This window comes from Mya arenaria, chromosome 2, assembly GCF_026914265.1.
Source record: "Mya arenaria isolate MELC-2E11 chromosome 2, ASM2691426v1".
Taxonomy (NCBI): domain Eukaryota; kingdom Metazoa; phylum Mollusca; class Bivalvia; order Myida; family Myidae; genus Mya; species Mya arenaria.
In genome coordinates this window covers 58,105,652-58,132,278 of record NC_069123.1, presented here as the reverse complement: position 1 = coordinate 58,132,278, position 26,627 = coordinate 58,105,652, and the positions used below count along the sequence as shown (strand labels likewise).

Genomic DNA, 26,627 nt, shown 5'->3' with positions numbered 1-26,627 from the left:
AAAAAACCTTTTTCACAAAACGGCCGTCTGGCGAAGGACTGTCAAAACACTTTTTTTGGAAACAGGTTTGTCGAAGTGTTCGATGAAACGAATCACCTTATCAAACTCCGGTAATAAAACGAAGGCGGAACACTTCAAGTGGCATGGATGGATCATGGATAAAATTATTTCGTCAATATTTTAAAGGAGAATAATTCTAGAGCAAAAATTGAACTTGGTTTCAATTTATTGCTCAATTACATTTTGTGCTCTAAAAAGAACATCAGACAATGCGCTTTTTAGAAGGTATACATATTTATATAAGTAATTTTTAATCCTGCATGATACCAAATTATCCTACCCCCAGATCCTACCAAATATGTTTTAATATGGACAAAATAAGTCGAGCTTTAGTTTGAGAAATGACTTGAATATGTTCGTAATATTGAGTTTAACAGTACGAAAAAATGCACAATAAAACGAGATAAAAAATGCAATGTACATGGATTAAGCAATATTAAAACCAAGCATCAATCATTTGGACTTACACAGAGGTACTGACGCTTAAGGAGAAGCTATGAAAGTACTATTTTCCGAACATTTTACGATGAAATACCATATATTGACGCAGGTGCACAATTTTATGATATATAAACAATAATTATCGTGTTGTATATGCGGCCTTTCAAGTATACTGTTTATCTTTAATAGTAATTTATAAAGTGCCGTCACGAATATATACAGTTTGAATATCGGAATGTTTTTGGGTGCAGCACTAAAAATAGGATAATTATTTATTGCCAGAAACATTGAACGGAATCCTACTGTGCTGTCACGATCTATAGTTTGAATCTTCCGAAATAGTAGTTTGATTTGAATTAATTTGCTTTTATAGGATAAGTGTGACGATGAGTGTCCCTAAACAAGCCTAACCCCCAAAATTACTCATGTTTCTCTGGCCGATCCAAAGCGGTAACTTCAATATTTACTCCTGCTCTATGCATCTAAATAGGGAAAGTGACTGGCATTCGGCTACTCATTGAAGTATTTCCATGTAGTTTCTATTCACGATATTGTTTTCAATATAATGAAATTGTCAATGAGTATACTGTATATTAAAGCTATATACTGTAAATATGCTTAATATTGTCGCGTATTCAGATTCAGTCTGTGTGTAGCAACTTTGCTTCTTTTACCTTTGGCTTTGCTCGCCCCCATCTCACTCCGAGCGAGCTTTTGAGAACAGCTTTTCTCTTAATTACCAGGCTTGCACTATCCATCGATTACCCCTTAAAACAAAGAATTGAATTCAAGTTTCTATCAATTTAAAAAAATAATAAAGTGCACACATTTGTAAAAAAAGAGTAAATGAAATGTTTTATGCTTGTATTTTGATGTCAGTCTTACCTGTAACGAAACCATACACTGCCAAATAAATTCAAAATCATTCACTGCCTAATAAATTTAGAATCATGCATTGCCTAATAAATTCAAAATCATATACTTGCCTAATAAAGAGAGCATATCGTTTTATCCGTTAAATGCTACCTGTTACATCTGAGAACTTAAATATTATTCAAAACAAAACAAAATACAATTTCACAAATGAATTTTCACAAATATAATAAATGCATGTGAACAAAGGTCAACATACATGGCTTATTATAAACTTTGCCTTCAAGGCGGTTTGCATTAATATCTTCCGCCGATTTAACATGACTTTCTAAGAAAATCGCCGGCACGTAACGCATCTATAAATAATAAGTTATTTTAGAAAGTGAGATAAAATGAATATATTACATAATTTTTAAGCGTTCCGATGGAACAGGTGCAAGCATACAGTACTTTAAGTTTAATGTGAAAAGGTGTTATAAATATTATGATGATCTTTAATTATAATGTTCCTTCTATTGAACTCAACCAATTGAAAATACAAACTATCTATCTTTGTTACTAGTAAATGCACATTGACGATTCCGACGATTATTTATTCACTTATTATGTTAAAATGCATAAAAGAAAATTTTTTTTTGCGGAAAACGCTATTTTGGTTGAACATTTGGTTGAAGGATAAATGATACAATGATACAAAAATTTATTTAACTACATTATAAACAACTTGAAAATATTTTTTAATATTTTCAGAAAACCGTTTTACTGTATCTTATATTTTTAAGAAGTGCTTATCAGTTTTGTTGCGTTCCGGCGTAAGTACTATACATTATGTATAATAGTACTTACGCCGGAACACAACAAAACTAATAAGCATGTCATAACAGTTATATTTGCATGCACCAGAATGTTCTTACAGTGTTTGCTAGCAAAGAAGTGTACTTAAAATGCTAACAGATCTCAAAATATGCACAGAAATTTAAGCTCTTAGCATCACAATTCGCACAATATTGTACCGAAGTCGTAGCCAGCCTGCAGTAAAAAACGGTATTCTTACACGGTACCACAGCCTCCGATTTTCAAAATATGTCCATTTAATGAAACTATTAAATAATATATAAACCATATAAACGTTTGTAGAAGTCAACACAGGACACAGCCCCAGCAAGTGTCGACAGCTCACTTTTTTGCACCACCGTTAAGTGGTGGAGCTGGCGTTTAGTGGCAATGTGCTACGGTATACAGTACGTCTTAAATTTATCATCGTCGGATACCAACATTGAAGGTAGGGTATCGGAATGGACCAGCCGTTGGTATTCATTAGAAATAGAAACTTGAAGATACAACACAATTGTTAGTGAACAGTACATGTCAAATATATAATACCGCCAATACAGTCGAATCAGAGTACCATTTTCTTGATTTGTATTAATCTTGTCTAGTGATAACAGCCTGAATATATTAGAAATCTTTCAAAATTTGTGTTTAATACTATGGCAAAATGTATTGATGCTTTCGCTGTCGTTGCTTGTTGATTTGATGCAATATATTTCTTAAATTCTTTCTTTTGTATCTTGTATATATATACTCGTCCGATAGACATATGGTTCTTTTTTGTGGCTACCTGTGTATATATCATAATGTTTGTGTATGACCAAACACATGCTGATATTGCAAATAAACTAAACCCAAGTTTCGGTTTATTGGCCGTATTGTCTAAATAAATAATTCATGTTCAGAATAGTCCATTCCGAAAATAGGGTTGGTACTACAATAAGTAAACAACAAAGATGGACGCTTATCCGGGATACGAACTGGAGGAGGATAAATTGTAAGTTTTAAAAGGAAACAGAGAAAGCAGTTTAGTTTATCGGTTATACACGACAATCTTAATAAGTAGGATGAGTTAATGCCGTTAAATTTGAGAAAAATATACAAATATGTTCTATTGACTTGGCCGTATTTCGGATAGAAGTCTGACCGGATAAAAGTAAACACTTTGGTCCGAATTGGAACCACCATGTCGGATTAATGATTATAATATTGATGATATTACTATTGACTCATTTAAAGTGGTTAGGAATTGGAAGAATCCCGTATAACACGTCTATTATTTTAGACTAGGAGCAAAAATACTGTATATTGTGTGTGAGTTATAATAAGCCTCCCATACTGGCCATAGTCCCGGTAGGTCTAAAATATTAAATCTAAAGCCAGTATTTACATTTATTTTGGAATTCTGAGTTTTAGACTCACACTCACAAATTTTATTTTTTTCAAAATATATCATTCATGTTAATAATGGTAAAATTTGTTATCTGTATATTTACAGCTAATTTTACAGTCCTTCGTTTAGAGGAGGCAATTTTACAAGGAAAACAAGATTTGCACATTTAATTATTGAGACTAAAACTTTGACTGAGAATGTTAGTGTATATGAGCTCAAATGTGCTGCAACTTCTAACTGGATTATTTTGCATTAAATATCAAATATTGATTACTGTTCTACTTCTGCTTGGACTAGTAACGTATCTTGAATGGTAAACATTTTTTTTAATTAAAGGAAAGATTATCTGACAGTACACATTGTTGAGCTAATGCAAATGCTACTCCCCCTGCTACTATCAGAAGAACATGTTACATCACAAATGTAATGACATGTATACAGTTTGTTTGTGTGCTCTGCTTAAAGATTTTTAATGGCAAATTAGTCCATCAAAATGATTTTTTTCTTGTTTAAATATTCAAATTTTACACATAAAAATGAAATCATATTTACACTGTGCTAAGGACAAAATTCCTGGTTTTGTTGTTGATTTTAGGAAGCGTCTTAGAACTTCTAGTGTCAGACTGAATTTGCTCTTGGTTCTGAACCAAAGCGAAGTTGTTTAACTTCAGTTAAGTTTGCATAATTTGAAGATGAGCTAATGGTAATTATAAGTAAAATGTTATTCAGATATCCTAAAAAAATCAGGAGAGAATCTAAAAAAAAAAGAAATAAAAAAAGTGTACAAGAACTTTTATCCTGCTGGTAGAAGAGGACAATGACTGCGTTTAAGTTGGAAACAAGAGTAATACCATCAACAGGGTTGCTCAAGTTTTGATATTGGTATAAGTTAATTTTACAAACTGTTTTGGTGGATGGAACTCCTGACATTTCACTGGAACAAGAATAAATTGGGAATGAGCTGTTATAACTTGGAGAGGAATTTTGGCAAAGAAAGTGGTACTACATACCTTTTCAGGTATTGAGGTTTTCAGCCACGGAAATGGCAACAACAGCAGGGGCACAATTTTCCTTGACTGGATTGGTAAGTGGTACTGCAGTGAACTATGAAGAAGTTGTAACATTGGCGGCATGGGCTCCAATCTGTTTTGGCAATGGTACTTGTGAGTGATAACGATGTTGAGAGATCACAGGTTTCAGTTGAAGTTGAGCTGTGGCAGTGCTGAAGATTGAAAATGTATGAGTAAAAATATGTGTTTACTTAAATGAATAATGATTTGATCATAAAAATGAAGTCATGATACTATATACCTGTCGGATAGTTTTAATTTCTTGTTGAGTAATTAACTTGAGCTATCATGATGTGTATTATATGATAATCTTTTATATATCATTAATCAAGATTAGACTTTTGGATGAACAAGCATCAAATTTTTTAATAAGCCATGCTATATAAAATTCAGAATTTGAGCATGCCTGGATGACATTTTACCAGTGTAGGGCTTTCCAGCTTTTGTTTATTTCGACCACTGATATTATATAATATAAATGAATAAAAAGCAGTAAAAGTACTTATTTGAATAGCACTTGATGGACTGGGACAGAGCCTATACCACATGTAAGATCTGACAAGCATCATCTGTCATAAACATCTAGCTTGTTAACATTAGCATCAACTTTTTCTTCCTAGTCTTCACCTTATTTATTAACTAGGTCAGAATGTGTGTCCTTATCATAAGTTATGAAATGTTGGTTGCTTTATAGCTTGACTATTTGAAGAATAAGGAGGCTTTACTACTCGCACTGGCGTCAACGTCCGGTTAAAGTTTTAAGACAAGTTGGCATTTTCACCTATAACTCCAATACCCTTCATTTAATTCACTCTTTTTTAGCTCGACTATTCAAAGAATATGGAGAGCTATACTAATCACCCAAGCTTCGGCGTCACACCTTGGTTAAGGTTTCGCATGCCAGCACACATAGGTTAATATCTCAGCAACCACTTGAGGTATTGCATTGAGACTTGATACAATAGTACTCAACCATCCAACCTACTTAATTAACCAAGTGAGATAACTCTTGTTTGCATTTAATGCAAATACTTGCCCTTTATTATTTGACTTAGAAATTCTGGTTAAGGTTTTGCGTGCAAGCTTACATAGGTTAATATCTCAGCAACTACTTGAGTTATTGCATTGAGACTTGATACAATGGTACTCAACCATCCAACCTACTTAATTAACCAAGTTAGAAAACTCTAGTTTGCATTTAATGCAAAAAATAGGCCTTTATTATTCAACTTAGAAATTCTGGTTAAGGTTTTGCGTGCAAGCACACACAGGTTAATATCTCAGCATCTACTTGAGGTATTGCGTTGAGACTTGATACAACGGTACTCAACCATCCAACCTACTTAATTAACCAAGTTAGATAACTCTAGTTTGCATTAAATTCAAATAATGGTCCCTTTTTTGACATAGAAATTCTGGTTAAGGTTTTGGATGTAACCATTTTAAGTCAATACCTCAGTGAATGCATCATGTATTGCATTGAAACTTTACACACAGGCTCCCAACCACTTAACCTTCTTCTTTAATCAAGTAAGATAACTCTATCTTTCATATTATATAATTTTTGCCCCTTTATTATTAGACTTAAAAATTCTGGTTAAAATTTTCCATGTTACCACATTTATGTTAATATCTCAGCACATCATGTATTGCATTGAAATCTAATCTAACAGTGATCCATGCATGTTTCGCCAAAACTTTTCAATCCTTACATTGAAAAGCGGCGGAATAGTCGAGCGCGCTGTCTCTGTGACAGCTCTTGTTTTTGCTCAAACTTCACATGGTTGTTCAGGACCATCACACAATGTTGTTACTTAACTTTATATTATCAAATTATGGCCCCTGATTGAATTAGGAACTTAGGTTAAAGTTTTCGGGCAAGGTGGGATTATATTATCCTAAGTACAAATTATGGCCCCTGATTGAATTAGGAACTTAGGTTAAAGTTTTAGGGCACATTGTGTCAGGTTAAAGTTTTAGGGCAAGTTGGGATTTTTACTAATAACTTCTAAACACTTCAATCAATTGACTAAGTACTTCACACAATTATTGACGACCATATAACAATGAAGTTACATAACATCATTTTGTCCTAAATACAAATCATTGCCCCTGATTTACTTAAGAACATATGTTAAAGTTTTAGGGCACATTGTGTTTTGTTCAAGTTGAAGGGCAAGTTGGGATTTTCACTTATTACTTCTATAGCCTTCATTCAATTGACTTAATTCTTCACGCAATAATTTAGAGGGTCATCATACAATTAGGTAACATCACTCCATGTTAACTCTAAATACAAATTATGGCTCTTGAGTGACTTTTTTTATTTTTATTGCTTAAAAATGCTTTTGACAGGCACATTTTTTATATTGTGAAACCTGGTTATTAGAACGATGTACGCCCTTGTTGGGGTGGGCCAGCATGAGGTTGGTGTCCACATATGGTGTCAAGTAATTTTAGTTAGGTTTGACATATGGTGACCAAACTTGGTGTATAGGAGGAGTTAATGGAGACCTTTCATGGGCCCCTGGGGTCATGGTCAAGGACAGTGTTACTAAAAATAGAAAAATGATTGGTTCTAAATAACTTTAGTTAGTGTTGACATATTGCAACCAAACTTGGTATATATGAAGAGTTTATGGAGACATTTCATGGGATTGCATTTGGGCCCTTAGGGTCAAGGTCAAAGACACTGTCACTAGAAATAGATAACCGTATAGTACTGAAAACTTATGTTAGGGTTGTGACCAAACTTTTATATTTTTAACTAGTTATCACTAAGTAAAACCTTGTTATAAGAATGATGTCAGATGATGTTTGAGCGGGCGGCAGGTTGGTGGCGTAAACCTCACCTATGGTATCAATAAATTTAAGTAAGGTTTGACATATAGTTACCAAACTTAGTATGTAGGAAGGTTTTATGGAGGACTTCTATGGGATTGCTTTTGGTCAATGTCAACGTCACTCTTACTAAAAAGTAAAAATAGAAAAAAAAAACGTTAAAACTGAATTTTAAAAGGAAGGCTGAAGTACTTCGGTCAATAATTGAAAACCTGGTTTCAACGCAGGGTTCCTTTTTTCTTTTTTAAATTGTCCTTTTTTTATTGCATTTGACAGGCACATATTAAATCTTTATTGTAATCATTTCTAAGACAAAGCAGCCTTTAGTAAAGCATGCCCCACAACAGCTCTTGTTTTATTTTTTAAACTGTTGAATATTGTTACAGTAGAGTCGGTGCGAATTACCTGAATGAGAATAATTTTTTAAGGCTCAGGTAATGTAATGGGTCATTTCAGGTCAAATCAGATACCGGTACATTCTTTTTACCAAAATGTACAAAAAAATATTTGTTTACACTGTTGAGGCCACATTTTCTGAACAATCCTCATGAAATGTAATCTGAATGAGTATCCCATTGAAATTGAGGTCATCGGTCATGTCAGGCTCTGGTCAAATGTTCAAAATACAGAGTTCCCACGCAGGAGTCTTCATATAATATTTAATTAATAATTATTTATGAAACTTGGTAGGACAGTTTTTTTATGTAATTTAAGTCAAATATTATTTCGGTTCAGGTAACAGTGGATCTTGAAAGTAGGTCACTGTGAAATATTAGAGAAATAAGAAACTTTTACACTTTAGAAGAAATATTTTCATCAAGTTTCCAAGTTTATTCAACAAAACTCAGGTCACAAATACATGACAAATTAAAAAATATTGAGTCATTAAGATACTTGCATTTTTGTATTACTCTGAAACATACATTTTCATGCCTATTGATATGATAAAATCCAAAATATGAACAATAACAAATTTACAGTTTAACCTATTTTGTCACATACACATTTGAGTTTGATCATATAGCACTAGCGGTTTTAGAGGGGGGCGCATCCGGCGCGCGCCCCCTCTAAAATCGTCAAAGGTTACTTTTTATGTCAATTTAGGAGATAAAAAATAATAAAATACGCCCATAATGCATCATTTCCAACTACAAATTGTTAATTTTTCTTGATTGCTAAACCCCAATCCATCTGCAAACAGTTTATGCCATACACTTTCGGTTCAGAGGGAGGGGTGCATGTCAAAAGGTTGCACCCCTAAGCTACGCCCCCTCTAACGTTGATTCCTGGATCCGCCCCTGTATAGTACAGGAAAAATAACTGACTTGATTGTACTATATATATCAAAGCGTCTAGGCATTTTATGAGATTTTGTTTTCCAAATTTTGAATGCAATGTACAGCAATTTCATTGGCAAACTTTATAGAATGGTAGACTGTTATATATTTTAAAACAACATCCATTAGAAAAAGAAGTCAAGATTATAGATCAATATAATTATTTCATACCAGATAATTTAATGAAAAAGTTCAATGAAGAGATTAAAAATCCGACTGGTATATGTTGATACAATCACGACATGGTTTTCATCAAATACACTACAGGCACAGTATACGCATGTGTATGTTGAATACACACTGTACAATATCAATGGATGTAGATAAATAGAAAAACCTAATTTTATGGAGAACAGCTGTTTCTCTCTGACGTGGCATGTGTAGGATTTATGTACAAATGTTGGTTTTAGGTTTACTGGAATATATAAAGCAATGACCATTGTATTTTTAAAGTGTTTTATAGTTTGCCTTATGTATGGGATGTGAGAGTGTTTTCCAAAGCAGCTATTATAAATTGTTTTAGGACTGAGTGAATGTAAATAACACTGCTAATCTAAACAATTTGACAGTACCGTACTTCCTGGATTCTGCACTGTTTAGAAGGATGGTGGTATAACAGAATTGCCAAGGTCAAAGTTTAAGAAGAAATACACTGCTTGACCATAGTTTGTATGTACATGTTCTGTTTGAAAGTGATCAGTGTGGAGTAAGTGCTAGGTATTGTGATTTGTGAGTGTCTGGTATGTCACTATGAGTACGACCTTCAAGGAGTACCAGTATGAGTATGAGCCAGTGGCTGAGGAAGACTGGGAGGAGTACTGGCTCGATGATAACAAGTTCACCCAGCTGCCCTGGGAAGACCTCAGGTACTCGTCAAAGACAGGAGGGGAGTCTTATGAAATGCTCCATTAGAACAAATGTGTGTCTATTGCAATCCAACCATTTTTAAAAACAAAATTCATCTGATTTTATATCTGTATGTCGTTATTTGTGTCTAGGCAGTTTCTTAGCAACTTTCAAACTGAATTCAATTAAACTCTATGGGAAGCTTCACTAACAAGAGGATATGCTCATATTTTCAGAAAATTCACACTCTCAATATTTTTTACTGAGTCATGGCCCTTTAAATTCTTTATACTATGATATAAGGCCAATCCACTCAATATTGATGTTCAGGCTATTTTCAGCAACTACTGAATTTAATTTAATGAAACTTAATAACAGCTTTTCTCCCACCTCAGATAAGTAGATCCAATAATTTAACCATGCTAGAAATTCTTACCTTTCCCACGGGTGAAGATAAAATGACCGTATGGAACTCCTTTTTAATGGTCACCACATTGTAATTTCCTCCCTTGTTAAAGACAGTCATCTGTAGGACCAGTCGGTCCCACTATGTGTGTTATTGCAACTACCGGCTTTAATTCAATAAAACATTATTGAAAGCTTTTCTGACTGAGTTGATGTTCAATATTATCATAATGATTAATTGCCCATTTAATTTCTGTGTAGTGTGATATTGGTTCATTCGTGTCTTGGTGATTTCTCAGTAATATAATGAAACTTTATGGGAAGCTTTACTTACTATCTAGAGGTGATATGCATGCTATCAGCACGTTCCGGTTGGATCATTAGTTATGGCCTTTTTAATTTCTATATAGTGTGATATAGGTCAATTTGAGTCTGGGCTATTTCTCAGCAACTGCTGGCTTGAATTCAATGACATTTTATGGGAAACTTAATTAACAAGAGAAAATGTGCATCATGTAAATCTGACTGAATAATTTAAAGTTGTGCCTCTTATGGAGTAAAAGAACAGATCAGTACACATGTTTTTACTAGGGATGGAAACCGGATACCAAATCGGTATCCGGATATTCGTATCAAGTATTCGAATACTATCCGGATACTCGTATCAAATTGTTTTCATAATAAGTAAATTTCCTATTATATGTCACCCACCTTCTGTTATTTGTATAATTGTCCACTTAATTTATAATTCGTCATATGGCAATTTCACTTTTTCATTCATTCTTTCTCAGTCTTAATAATTTATAATGTTAAAATCAAAGCTAAACAACTCATTTTACGTCATAAAACTCATGATAGTCACTTCGGCCGAGGTGGTTGCTTGGTTACTGCCACGTGCTTTTGAGTTTGTTATTTGTCAGCAGGTTTCATGTTAAATGACGCTTTGATTATTTGATAGTTGATTGTAATTTTATTTCATTACATTGTTTGATTTAATGCAATACCTACAATTTCTGCGGTGTTTTGTAATGAAAGATATAATTGCGGAAAAGATAAGAAGACAAACAGACTATCTGATTTTTCTTTATTTACATGCGTGTACTTTTTTTTATTTATCAATAAACTAAACATGTTTACATATCGTATGAAAAATAAAATACACTACACAAAATTAAACGTGAATAAATACTAAATAGTAAATTAATCATTTATATATTTGATAATTTGATTAACGTCATCGAGCCGGCCCTTGATACGATGGTGCCGCGATCGCCATCATTTCACGGAACCCCTGACCCTGAACAACGCTGAGGGGGAGGCAGTCGCGTACGAACCAGTCCGACATCGCTCGCGTAAGACTTTCGGCTGTGGCAGCCTACAACTGCGGAGGAGTGGACATGGTTACGTCAAGAGTCGTCTGCCTCATGGTGGACTTCGAAGGCGTAGTCGGTGGACTGCATACGGGGTGTTTTTTCATGTGATTTCTAAGATTTGAAGTTCCACCACAATATATACCAGTTTAACCTTACACAGTTGACACACAACACTTTTACCATCCTCGGATTTTGTAAAATACTTCCAAACACTTGAAGACAATGTTGGAGGCATATTTCCGTAGTCGTGATACAGGAATAACGATATATTATTCAAAACATAATTACAAGATTCAAAATGAGGGAAATTTGATTGAAAAGTGAAAAGATAAACAAATTTGTGTTTGTATTTATTGTTCAGATAGCAATAATTTCTTCATGCATATTCATCAAAAATACGATTGGTCATTAATAGCTTTGATTGCACGACCCTTATCTTGTGATTGGACGATCAATTCCTACGGATTAATGATCAATCCGTTAAATATCAACTAGTGCCAATTAGTGTCAAATAAGCACATCTGAGATCATAAAACAACACTTGTCATTGTAAACAAGGTCATAGAACTTCACAGGGTGCTGCACAAGGACACAATTTCACGCCTTGTGCAAACACCCAATTAGCAGACGATTTTTGTGACACATACTCGCTTCGCGACAGACACTGTTGATCACCTGAAACATTTCATCTGAAAAGTTTTATAACAATTGCTATGTCTCTGTTAAGCTATTTCATTGAAATTTAATTCTTAACGAATATTCGAATACCCATTTTGGTATCCGAATACTTGCGTGATATCCGGATATCCGGATACTCGGATATTCGCTTCCATCCCTTGTTTTTACTATGGTTATATATTTACATATACATTATAATAAATAAGCCGTTTCAAAGTATTTTATTTAAGATTAATCCATTTTCCTCGCATCTTTCAGATGTACAGCCAAAAGTTATTGGCTTAAGTGTTCCAAATTATACTTTGTCCAATGGGATGGCAGTATAGTTCTATCTGTCATACATTAACTTGGGTAAATCAGCAGTCATGATCGGATGAATCTGTAGAATAAAACAGAGTCCGGGTCAGAAGACAAAATTTAATCTCAAACACTACCTGGTTAAAGGGTTATTTAGTTGCATTTACTTAAAAAAATAGGCCTTATACCATTACATAAAAGCACTTTTTTAAAACTTAAAGATATGGTTTATTATGAGGAATTGTCAATATTATCTTCTAAAAACACTGAACATTAAAATCATTACTTAAAACAACTAAAAAATAATTTATGTCAAATGAAGTATTTTGAATGTTTTAAAGCAACCAAAGTTTTGTTATACGGATCTTTTTCTTTTTTAGAATTTCATTTTGCTAAATCTTCAACATTTGGGGAAAATCCATTCTTTTTGTCATTGCGAACAAAACCTTATTTCGGCTTTAAAAACGTTCAAACATATGGCGGAAGGATATGATTGTAAGATGAATTAATGCAAATGAAGATAATTTTTAATGCTTCACTTTAATGCTCCTTAAAATGAGAGCATATAGTAGCAGCTTCGTCCATCCATCCTGGATCCGAATCCTGGGGATAATTCGTTTTCATAATTTCATTTGTTTGCACAAGGATGTAGAGTGACATACTTTCTCTTTCCAGAGGCATGACAGTGACCTCTGGGTCAGTGACCTTGACAAAAGATGAGAAGAACCTGATAGGCATAAGTATTGGGGGTGGGGCCCCTCTGTGCCCTTGCCTGTATGTGGTACAGATCTTTGACAATACCCCTGCTGCCAAGGAAGCCACCCTGCAATCTGGAGATGAGCTGGTTGGGGTCAACGGGCAATCCATGAAAGGTCGCTCCAAGGTTGAGGTCGCCAGAACTATACAGTCAATAAAGGTAACAATTGCGACTGGCGATAAAGTAGTGTTTTTGTATTTTGTTCAAAATTTTAATCAAATGCCATTAAAAATAGAATAATCAATTATATGGGCCAATAACATCATCTTATTAAAAAAATCATACATTTATTCTAAATGCAAATATGAATTGCTAGAATAGAGAAAGAGTAGACAAGACTAAAATTATATGACATGTGTGGCGAAGTTTCTTTTTAGTTATTCATTTGGCCCCAAACTTGCCACACTGGAGTTGAGAGATACAAAGACATACTTTTCTTCAAACTTTTATATATTTCTTTTATTAACACAAAGTTACCACAAATGTATGATTTTAATTTATTCACGAATCCAAAAAGTAAGCAATAATCCAATTTCGTTTTATATTAAATAAAGATGGTTCACAAATGTCCAAAATAAACTGATATAATGTAAGTCCAGAAAGATCCAACGTTAATTTTTCTCTGGCGAATATAAATCACACGGCTTTATATACTTAGTACAAGAGCTTGAAATGCACGAGAATTCCGAGTTACATGATATCCCGTTTCAACGGAGCAGTCTCCGGCGGAGCAAAGGCACTGTTACAACACACTGGCGGTTCTAATCCATTATGTAAACTTTAGCGGAGCAATGCTGTATAGTAAATATTTAACATGTGAAAATATAGTACATGAAGTGAATAAACCTTTGTAAGAGTTGCATACACAATCTTTAACAATTTTAGTTGTATATAATACTTACATTAAGAAAATTAGTATTTATATTGCAAATAAAACATATGACTAAACAAGTATAACAGTTATGCATATAGTCAATGTTACTCTCACGACAATTCGCGACAGTCCGGCCGACGAAAGTGAAGTTCAACCGTTGTCCTTTGATATGCATTAAAGTTTACACTAATCACAATGTTCAATCCTTTTGAAAGATTGCCATTAATCACAATGATGAATGCTTGATCGTTGTCATTAAACAGTTACATCTGCGATTTAATTCTTTTTCTTGCCACCTCGAATGCCTTTCGTGTTGGTCTTTTTATTTTGTCATCAATATCATACTTTCTACTCCACGTCTTGGAGAAGAACCTTACCCCGTAAGACTACGGGAGCAAATAGACCTTGAGGGTCAAACACTGATGCAATCACTCTTAGCATTGATCTTTTAGTGAAAATGTCATTCCTTGTATTCAATGCCGTTACTTTAATTGACAATGTGTCATTTGTGTTGTTCCATTGGTGTCCAAGAACGTGTGTTTCACCAGGAGAAGCTAGGTCATTATGGGTTATTGCTTTGTTATATTCATCACAATTTGATATCCACTCTCTCAAATTCATGGAGGCGCTGCTAAAAATTTCCTTTGTTTCTTTGTACAAGTCAAGGGCTTCTTTAATGCTATCTGTTCCTGTAACAAGGTTGTCTACGTAAATATCATTTTTCACTTTGTTGGAAATGTTTGAATTGTATAAATCCAAATGCTTTTCAATAGTAGCTCCAAGCAAGAAAGGACTTGAAATAACACCGAACGGAATTCTGCAAAATCTGTACTCCTATATGTTTGAATAATCCGTTGACGGTATCTCACAAGATTTAATCCACATAAATCTAGTCACATTTCTTTCTTCCGGTTTGAGCCCAACTTGCAAAAATGCTTTTTCAATATCAGCTATCAATGCAACACGATTAATTCTAAATCGGATCAGTAAACCACAAAGATCATGCAGCATTACAGGGCCCCTGAACAAACACTCGTTTAACGATTTATATTCCTTTTTCATCTTGGCCGAAGCATCATACACTACACGTAGTTTAGTCGTGGTTTTCTCTGGTGTTAAGACGGCATGGTGAGGAATATAGTGCCTTGGGCCACCATCCATTGTATCATTTACCCTCCCAATAATTCCTTTTTTGAGTTGCTCCTGAATCACCGAATCATACCGTTTTAATACTTCAGGATGATCTTGTAGTTTACGCACACATGATTTCAATCTGCCGTATGCAAGAGCTCGATTTTCAGGTAAATTAGGATTTTCTTCTTTCCATGGCCATGCTACTTCATATCTTCCATTTACGTACTTGGTTGTTTCGTTAAATCTTTTAAAGGCAACCTCATCGTCGGATGTATTTACCTTGTCAGTGATCCCAATAGATTCAATATTCCAAAAATCTGTCAAGTCTGGTTTTTTCTGAATGGCACTATCAACACTTGCGTAAACTTGATTTTCTAAAATGTTTGAACCATATGTTAGAATCAGCAAATTTGTATCCGATTCATTTTCATCATCACTGATTTCACATGTTCTTCCACTTAGTATCCATCCCAATTTTGAACTCAACAGATACAATCCCCGCTTGACTTCTATTTTCTGGGCCATTACTATGTCTAAATAATAGTCGCTTCCTATCAGTATATCAATGGTTGATATTTCTCTTTCAACAGGAATTGAATCTGCAAGGTGTACACTTTTGACAAGATGTTTGACTTGATCTTTCAGGAGACAACTAATTGGACTTCTTTGTACGAGGGTTGATCCAGAATTACGTGGACTTTTTTAATAATTCAAATATCATTTCACATAGAACGTAGAAACTTCACATTCAATACATATAACATATCTACTATAATTCCTGCAATTTTCAGAGCAAAATATTGAATTTTCGCTAAATTACAATCATATTACGACATATGGTTGAACCCGACCGGCACAGTCCAGTGACGTCAATGACGCTGCGCTCATAAAGCGTCATATTTTTTTAGTTTACCAACCAACACTGACGCATAGTCAACTTCATATATTATGATAAACATAAATAAATAGAAAAATAAATAAATAATATTAATATAAAAAAAATAATTAATTAATTATTTTAAAAAAATAACGCCTTTTCGAAGTAACCCGGTTCATTAATTGTTCACCTTCCTGTGCAAATCTTTGCAGTCTTTGAATAACGCATACGTTTTTCTCTCTCATCATTTCATAGCAATTGAGGGACCCATCTCGCACAAACTTTTCGCACGCCTTAATCTTCTCTTAAAACCCTTTGGACTTCCATACCCTGCCCCGACTATGCTTGCTACGACGTGCTGTCAAACGGCGATCCCCTCTGATGACGTTCTTCACCAACGTCGAAAACGTCGTTCCTCTTGTCTTTTTCTGTCCCTTTTCCTTATCGTCTTCTATGAAATATCATTGTTCTCTTAATCGTTAATGCCAGTTAAATGCTAATGAACGGCACATGTTGCTTCATCTCCACCTCGGCCATCTTTATCATAATCTGTGTCCTGGTTTTCCCCAATTCAACGCAAATCTTTATCGTCTCGCGCTTATTCAAAGTCCAATGGCGCCATGTTGTATCCCAGACTGTGCTTGTAATCAAGTCAGAATATTACGACTTTTAAATGGAAATGACGTCAGAAATTTGAAAAGTATATTCGTATGAAGTCAGCGTTTAATATGACGTAATTTGGCGGAATTTCATAGAAAAACATGGAAGAAAAGCATGTTGTAAGAGATACATAAAACGTTTGTGAACGTTCATTTTAGTCGGTGCGCCGACCGTCCGTTCCTGTTATCTAAGAACCCGTAATTTTTCAATACTCATAAATTTTACAGATCTAAATTTCATACCATCTATGCAGAATACTTCAAATAAGATACGCATGAATTTTAAAATGATTTAGACGAAAAATATAGAAAATATTAAGAAGTCCACGTAATTCTGGATCACCCCTCGTATGTTGCCACTGATTGTTGGAACAATGTGGTATCTCCATTTATCAACTTGATTTGAATTTGTGTTGACTTTGTTTTTATTATTGTAGGTTTAGCTTTGCCAAAAGTTACAAGTTTAATGTCTTGGTCTTGTTTAAATTTCAGTCCCGATAACTTTGCCAATTGTTCTGTTATGTATGTACATTGGGATCCAGAATCCAAAAGAAGTCTTGCACTTTCACCGCTGTTATGTCCTGGTTTAAAAACATCCGTCTTTGCCGTTTGCATTAGCACAATCTCGTTTGATGCTACCATAACAGGTGTTTCAACACATGCATCTGGATTAACAGGCTCTTCAGTCAAGTTTGACATTTCATCAGCAAGATTGTTTTTTGAAGCCTTTGTTCCAAACTTCTTTGGGCATAAACTTCTGTGGTGTTTACTGTATATCCCACAATGAACGCACACTTTCTTCGTCTTGCAATCATTTGTCATATGGCCTTCTTTCAAACATTTGTAGCATGACCCTTTTAAAACCTGTCTTCTTTGTTCAATTGTTTTGAATTTGTTGCATTCGTCACTCCAATGATTTTCTTTGCAATATCTGCATTTATTTCCGTACACTTTAGTTTGCTTTGCTCCTGTAAAGAATGCTTCTACAGAACTTGATGCTTTGTTCTCGTATTTTACAAAATTCGACCGTGATCGCCTCTTTTGAGTGTATCCCTTAAACGTACGTCTTTCACTCTCTTTATGTTCTGAAACAATCTTGCCAGCCTTTTCGCTTGCAATAATGAATTCATATAATTCATTTCTAAGACTCCCCACAGTCCAATCAACGCTTGCACCCTTTTGTAATTCTAACTGCCTCAACACATTTGGGGGGGAATTTTGATGTTATAATTGATACAAATATGTTTTGATTCACATTTTTTCCTAACACTTCCAAACTTCGAAGATGCTTTTCTGTTGTATCCATGAATTGCCTCAAACTATCAACTCTAAATGTTGCTGGAGATAAATTCATCATTTCTTTGTAATGCATATTGATTACTTCTTGTTTGTTTCCGAATCTCTTCTTTAATATATCCACTGCAATAAGGTAATTATCGTTCGATAAGGCAAGTCCTTCAATTGCACGCTGTGCCTCATCTTTTAGTTTACTTTTGAGATAATTGAATTTCTCAATGTTTGAAAGTTTTTCATTTTTATATACACTACACTCAAATGAGTCCCAAAAAGCTGTCCATTTAAGTTTATTTCCGTTGAAGTAGCATATGTCCAACTTCGGAAGTTTTACCGAAACACTTTGTTTTTCTTTTATTTCATATCTTTGAAAGAATTCTCTTTGTTGATGCATTTGGGAAAGCATCATTTGTTGCATGTTTTCTTGCATTTTTAATAGATTGGAAACAACAGATCCTTCTTGTTTTGGCTTCGCATCACTTAAAACGGTTGTTTCAATATCCTTTTCAATAGACTCAGCAAATTGTTCCAAGTCTATTGTAACTCTTTCGGCACTTAGTATAAGAACACTATCCTCATCTAACACCTTTTCAGTTAATGGTGTGTCTTCGCTCCCTATGGTTTCGGTGAACTTACACATGTGTAATTCCAACTTGTTTGTGTAATTCTTCAATAATTTAACACATTTGTTTGCATTAAGTAAACACTCTTTTTTTTTATGGAAGTAACATCACAGCCGATTATAGACACTGCGTTAGTAATTTCCTTATCTAAGACGTTTCGATATCTTGTTCTTACAACATTTAAAGAAGTAACAATCGACGCCATTTTGTTTTATTTTCCACCATTAACTTTACCTCCTACGCCGTTAATCCCTTCCCTTTTTATTTTATTTTTCACACAAGCACTTTGTTTTATTACTCCATGCAAACACAATAACACTTTAAAGTAACACTCTTTTTACAAACTCTTTATACAGAGAAACCACAACTGTATTTCTCTTCTTTTTTAACTTTTTTTTTTACCTTTAACCTTTTTTACTAACACACACACTTTTTAATACCATAGTATTCACCTTTATTTTACTAATCCAAACTATTTTGCAAAACAATCACTTTTTAAATTCGTTTTGCTTCTTATGCTTCCGGTTGTTGTTTTTAGTATTCCCGGGTTCCGGCACCATTCAATGTGGCGAAGTTTCTTTTTAGTTATTCATTTGGCCCCAAACTTGCCACACTGGAGTTGAGAGATACAAAGACATACTTTTCTTCAAACTTTTATATATTTCTTTTATTAACACAAAGCTACCACAAATGTATGATTTTAATTTATTCACAAATCCAAAAAGTAAGCAATAATCCAATTTCGTTTTATATTAAATAAAGATGGTTCACAAATGTCCAAAATAAACTGATATAATGTAAGTCCAGAAAGATCCAACGCTAATTTTTCTCTGGCAAATATAAATCGCACGGCTTTATATACTTAGTACAAGAGCTTGAAATGCACGAGAATTCCGAGTTACATGATATCCCGTTTCAAAGGAGCAGTCTCCGGCGGAGCAAAGGCACGGTTACAACACACTGGCGGTTCTAATCCATTATGTAAACTTTAGCGGAGCAATGCCGTATATTAAATATTTAACATGTGAAAATATAGTACATGAAGTGAATAAACCTTTGTAAGAGTTGCATACACAATCTTTAACAATTTTAGTTGTATATAATACTTACATTAAGAAAATTAGTATTTATATTGCAAATAAAACATATGACTAAACAAGTATAACAGTTATGCATATAGTCAATGATACTCTCGCGACAATTCGTGACAACATGTATTTTTCTTAGAGCCCAAATAAAAGAACTTATATAATTATCTAGGGAGAAGTGACGATCAATTACAACAAGCTACATGCTGATCCAAAGCAGGGCAAATCACTGGACATAGGTATGTCTCTTGCATCATAGATGTAAGCTTTATCATGACTGTAACAAAAAGCAAAGCTTCAATTTTCATACAAATATCCCTGTTTAACAAATGAATTAACATTCTGCAATACATTCATTTGTCTATTGTCTATACGGCATTATCTGTTATTTTGATTATAAAAAATTGATGATCACATAAATCCGGATTGTGAATATGACCAAATATTCCTAAGATATTATGTGATCATGTTTCAGTGCTGAAGAAAGCAAAACATCGGGTGGTAGAATCGTTAAACTCAAACACAGCAGATGCCCTTGGTCTCAGTCGAGCCATTCTCTGTAACGGTGAGGGGATTGTTTGTGCTTGTGAACAGTTGTAGGGGATCATCTCAATACATTTTTACCAATTTTATTTCACTGTCACTTTTATTTTGTCTACATCCATTCCTCTAATTGGTAATTCCTGTCACTAGTGTTAAGCTGTCTGTCGTTGTCATTGCAGCATAGTCATTCAAAAACAGGGGGAGTCTTACCAACACATATTTCGTGTGATGGCTTTTTCAAATTAATATTTTTTGGTAGTAATGCTTTCTGTTCGAAACTTCAAAATAACTTTTTTTGCTTGTTTCTTGTTTATTTTTGCAAGGAAGACATTTCATTTAATTTCTCTCATTCAATAAATATTTGATAGAAATTCTTCAATAATGTGGCCTTGTAATGAATGGTCATAAATTAAAAAATGTTGCATAAAACTACATGAACACATTATGCTAGCCTGCCATTGACAAAACGCATCACATCTCCATAACTGTGGCTAACAATGATTGTCCAGGAAGTTACGCACCTTGACCAAATGAGAAAAGTGTTAGCAACCACTTGCAGTGCTTGTTAAACATGTAAGAAACCATGTCCCAAATATTGTACCTCGTCTAATTCAGATGGTCTGGTAAAGAAGCTACAGGAGTTGGAGCGTACAGCAGAGACGTACAAGGGCCTCATTGAGCATGCCAAGAAATTACTCAAGGCAACATTTGACCTCTCACACTCTCACAAGGGTAATGAAATGTTTGTATATCTAGCTATGTTAGAAATAAGAAAAAGTTGTTGTTAACTGCATGATATACAGTAGCCCTTGCCTGTCCATCTGAACGTCCTTAAACCTTGTGTGTTGAATTTGTCTTACATCATTTCAAGGATTGCTTCAAGGTTCCACAGATGTTATTATGTTCAGACGACTGTAAAGAAATGGTTTTGTGCTGCATCCATTTTGACCAGAATTATATTTTATTACCGGTATAAGGCATTCAAAGGAAAAAAACGCATTGTATATGACTGCATGTAATATTTACCAGTCAGATTTTAAAAGTTTAATGTTCAAAATGGTGTATTTCAGCATTTGGTGAGGTGTTTAGCAGTATCGGTGTACGGGAGCCCCAGCCGGCCGCCAGTGAAGCCTTCTCCAAGTTCGGGGAAGCACACAGGGACATGGAGAAGTTTTCCTTCAAAATGCTTAAAACTGTCAAACCAGTAAGTGAAAATACATTTTAATCTCGTCTGTTTTTAAAGAATCAGAAGTCTGTTTATTGTCAAAGCCTTGGTGATGTATTCATTGCCCTTTCCATAGTGCAAAATCTTAAACCTTGGCCATAACTCTTAATACCATTTAAGACACTCACTTGAAACTTGTTGCCAGAGACAAAGCACAAAATGTACAGCAAGAACAGTTGAATCTAGCTGAATCTGTCTGCATTTTGTTACCGTATATGGGAACAATTGTTTACCGGTAGTTACGGCATATGCATGTAAAGAAATGCCTCTTTTGATAAAGTAAGTGATATAATACTTATACTCAAGTTTTTTTCTGCCAAAAATATGTTTAGTTTGTATGAATTTATAAAAATATTTTAAGATTTTATCAAAACAAGACAAATATCTGAATATTTTAAGCATCTAATTTTATGAGGGCAGGAGGGTTCACATGCTGATCTCCTTGAAGGCAGAAGGGTGCTATAAAAAAGCAGCCTTTCATGACTCTTTGGCTAAAACCCTTATCCATGTTTATCCTCCAGATGATCAGTGACCTCAATACGTTCCTGAACAAGGCAGTGCCAGATACTAGGCTGACGGTCAAGAAATATCTTGATGCTAAGTTTGAGTACCTGGTAGGTTGAGTTGATTCTCATTCTTGTATGTTCTTTTAAAGCAGCTCATTTGTTTTCATATAACAAATTGTCCACATTTTTGGTTTGATACTTTATGAAAGACACATTTATTACTGAAGAATTAAGAAATGGAATGTTGTCCTTTTTACTTTTGCAAATAAATATATTTTTTTTTATTAAATTCTGCTAAACAAATGACTGGTTTAGTGATCAAACAGTATATCCTAACAAATCCATACTCTTAATCCTTGCTACTAGTAATATACAACACTAAGGATTGGCCTTCTGAATAACTAAATCAATTATAAATTGTCCATTGATCATAGTGATTGACACATAAGCACTAACACTAAATGCATAACTTTGTATTCTTTAATTGCAATCAAATGTAAACACATGCCAACATGCTTGCGTGTCCACTCAATGTTATTGTATGCCATTACATTTGTCTTCCCTGCCATAATTTTATTCTCATGCCACCATATTTGTCCTCCCAGTCATAATTTTATTCTCATGCCACCATATTTGTGAGTTCAGTGACAAATATAACCATATTCTGTCACATTTGAGTGTTCCCAGTAATAATTGTAATCTCATGCTGTCATATTTGTGTGTCCAGTAGTAAACGTAATCTCATGCTGTCATATTTGTGTGTCCAGTAGTAAACTTAATCTCATGCTGTCATATTTGTGTGTCACGTAATCTCATGCTGTCATATTTGTATGTCCAGTAGTAAACTTTATCTCATGCTGTCATATTTGTGTGTCCAGTAGTAAACTTTATCTCATGCTGTCATATTTGTGTGTCCAGTAGTAAACTTAATCTCATGCCATCATATTTGTGTGTCGAGTAGTAAAAGTAATCTCATGCCATCATATTTGTGTGTCGAGTAGTAAAAGTAATCTCATGCCATCATGTTTGTGTTCCCAGTAATAATTGTAATCTCATGCCGTCATATTTGTGTTCTCAGTAATAATTGTAATCTCATGCCATCATATTTGTGTTCCCAGTAATAATTGTAATCTCATGCCGTCATATTTGTGTTCCCAGTAATAATTGTAATCTCATGCCGTCATATTTGTGTTCCCGGTCCTAATTGTAGTCTCATGCCATCATATTTGTGTTCCCAGTCATAATTGTAATCTCATGCCGTCATATTTGTGTTCCCAGTCATAATTGTAATCTCATGCCGTCATATTTGTGTTCCCAGTCATAATTGTAGTCTCATGCCGTCATATTTGTGTTCCCAGTCATAATTGTAATCTCATGCCGTCATATTTGTGTTCCCAGTCATAATTGTAATCTCATGCCGTCATATTTGTGTTCCCAGTCATAATTGTAGTCTCATGCCGTCATATTTGTGTTCCCAGTCATAATTGTAGTCTCATGCCGTCATATTTGTGTTCCCAGTCATAATTGTAATCTCATGCCGTCATATTTGTGTTCCCAGTCATAATTGTAATCTCATGCCATCATATTTGTGTTCCCAGTCATAATTGTAATCTCATGCCGTCATATTTGTGTTCCCAGTCATAATTGTAATCTCATGCTGTCATATTGGTGTGTCAAGTAATAAATGCTATATCATGCTGTCATATTTTTGTCCCCAGAAGTAAAGGTAATCTCATGCCGTCATATCTGTGTGCCAGTCACAAACATAATCTCATGTTGTCATATTTGTGTTTCCAGTCGTATTGCCTGAAGGTCAAGGAGATGGATGATGAGGAGTACAGCTATGCCGCCCTCCAGGAGCCACTATACCGTGTAGAGACTGGAAACTATGAGTACAGGTATGCTGTACGGGGGCTTGCGTTGGGAGTTGCATGTAAAGCCATTTAAAAAGCTGGTGGCCATTTCATCAAGAATGCTTCTAACTTTTTTCATAGAGACAGAGATTAGTTTTAGCAGTATCATGGCACTGTTTAAAATCCCTCCTAGGTACGACACCACTCAAAGAAGTCTTGACGAGTCTTTAAATTTGATTTTTCCAAACAGTTTTGGAATAAAATGAATGTTAGATGCTTATTTAGAATTGTATGTTACAATTGTGCAATATGCATTAATTATGAAAAGAACATTCAGGACAAATCTGACAGGGGTTTAAATACTAACAAACTATTATAGTTTTCAGACTTTGCTTATTCTACTTGGTATATATGTTTTTTTATAGACTGGTGTTAAGATGCAGACAGGAAGCTCGTATAAAATTTGCCAAGATGCGGTCAGATGTTCTAGTAAAACTGGAGCTGTTGGACCAAAAGCATGGTTAGTGTTTCAACAATACAACATGGCACATTTTCATATATTCTTAAATTCACTGTTCATTACAGGATCTTTAAGTCATGCTTAATTGTTTGAGTCACCAACCATTTGTATGATATTGTGTTATTGTGTTATTCAGGTAAAAAAGCTCTCATGGTATCTTTAAAACCTGTAATCAAGCTGGCGTCATTCATTAGCATTGAGAAAAACTGTCATCTGCTTACTAATAAAAGTCTTGTATAGAATAAGATTTTTGGTAACTTAAGATACAAATATAAATAATTATTAATTGACATCAGTCCAATATACTTTTAAGAATCATTAATAATAAATTTTCCATTTTCAGTCCAGGATATAGTGTTCCAGCTGCAGAGGTTCGTGTCAGGTATGGCCAAGTACCACAGTGACTGTCACGCTGTCATGAAGGATGCCATTGTGTTTCCCATCGAGGTGGATTTATCTCGTGGGACGTTCACCTATGACACATCACAGCAGTTTAACGATGAAGAGGAGGATGAAGAGGAATCCCACATAGATACAGGAATGGAGTTCTCCGGGGATCTTATATCCACTGACTGATAATTGTGTAATTGTCTCACGTAGATATGGTAAAGGAGTTCTCTGGGGAGCTTATATCCGTTCACTGAATATTTTGTCATTCAGAATTGTAGGATTTTAGAAAAGGTTAAAACTAGCCAAAGATTAAAAAAAATGATAAGCCATATTGGTTTGTTTGTAGGAAAACATAGCTGTTGAGATTCATTGGATGAAAAAAAAAAATTAAAATGAATTAGTAAATCCAAAAAAGCGTGTAAAAGAATAATTCCTTTTCTTATTTTTATACTAAAAAGAGTGTAAAAGAATATTTCCTTTTCTTATTTTACAAACAAAGCTTTTCCATTTCTAGAGTAATTAGATGTGCATTTGAATAATGTAAGGCTATTTAAGAATCTACGGTACATACATTCAAGAGAAAACTATTCAACAAAGTGTTGTGACATATTGAAACTATTTACGGCATGTTAGTATGGCTGTAAGATTTTAGATAATGCATGTGTGATTAACTTATGAGGAGATCTTGGTCTGCACTTCCTTTGAATGTCGATGTGAAATACGTAAAACTGTATTTATTTGCAAGGCAAGAGAGATAGTACAGTGATGAATGGACTATGTTTTGTGCAATATGTTGTTACTGTTTTGTTATTTGTATGTGAAACTACACAATTACATTTTATGTGACAATAGTTTATCTTTGATTGTGCAGTTTGATATTGTTTTTGGCTGGATTCTTTGTTAAGTTTTGAACTTACGTTTTACTGGATTGTGAAAATGAACTTATTTTCTCTGACAAACATCTATTTTGTATGGCCTGGTTGTTCAAAACTCTCGTTAAATTACTTACGCTTACGCTGACGTGTTAACGTTAACCATAAGCGTTAACGTAAACTAACGAAATCAGCGTTATCCTGTTGTTCAAAATTCTATTGGCGTAAGCGTTACCTAACACTGATGTAACAATTACCATTTGGCGTTAACATCAGCGTTAAGCTCACTTCCTGTTTGTATTTCCATAATCCTTTACAATTTCTGTGGCCTGATGTGGTAAAAATACAATTAAGCTAACCCTGTCTATTTTGTTACAGTATATGTCTTTCACCAAAAAATGTTCATGCATTCCTACTTGTCTCATCTAACGGTTACATTCCATTCATGCATTTAAGTGATCTGTCTTACTACGCATTGAATCTCCATTTTTAAGGTCTGATATTTGATATTTTCAAACTGTTTTTGTTATTTTGTGCAATATAAAGACAAACTTGTGAAATCCTGTTATGTTCTACATTGCTTGTATCAGTTTGTATTTCATGTTAAATTATATTGTCATAAGATAAAAATGTTTTGGCAACTGGCATTGAACTAAAATGTGAAGATATTTATAAGTAAGTTGTAAAAAGATACCCATGGGGTATACTTGAAAACCTGTTAAGTTGCAATTATGCAATTATTATACTGGAATTAAATACTACAAACAATCTGGGACCAATAACATCTTACTCCCAGTTACAATTAATTGTTCACATCAAATCATTCCTTTTTGTGTAAAACATTGTTGTGTGACTAAGTTAAATGATTTGTTACTTTAAAATAGAAAGTCTATGTCGTTATTCATATTTCATTCCATGGAATTATAGTATTTATGTTGTAATTAAAAGAAATAAAACCAAAAAAAATA

At 34.2% G+C, this 26,627-nt stretch overlaps 1 protein-coding gene across 2 annotated transcripts; it reads left to right on the top strand.

The window, feature by feature from the left end:
• Window positions 1-3,122: 3,122 nt before the first annotated feature.
• LOC128221120 (PRKCA-binding protein-like) lies at window positions 3,123-26,627 on the top strand. 2 transcript variants are annotated; one of them, XM_052929585.1, is made up of 10 exons: window positions 3,123-3,202; window positions 13,121-13,361; window positions 19,923-19,989; window positions 20,226-20,315; window positions 20,909-21,025; window positions 21,364-21,497; window positions 22,040-22,132; window positions 23,822-23,922; window positions 24,303-24,397; window positions 24,741-26,627. In XM_052929585.1, exons 1-10 carry the CDS (start codon window positions 3,162-3,164, stop codon window positions 24,971-24,973), a joined length of 1,212 nt encoding a protein of 403 aa, XP_052785545.1. In that variant the 5' UTR covers window positions 3,123-3,161; the 3' UTR covers window positions 24,974-26,627. The 2 variants fall into 2 exon arrangements, with proteins under 2 accessions (XP_052785545.1, XP_052785539.1); XM_052929579.1 differs by lacking the exon at window positions 3,123-3,202 and adding an exon at window positions 9,216-9,712.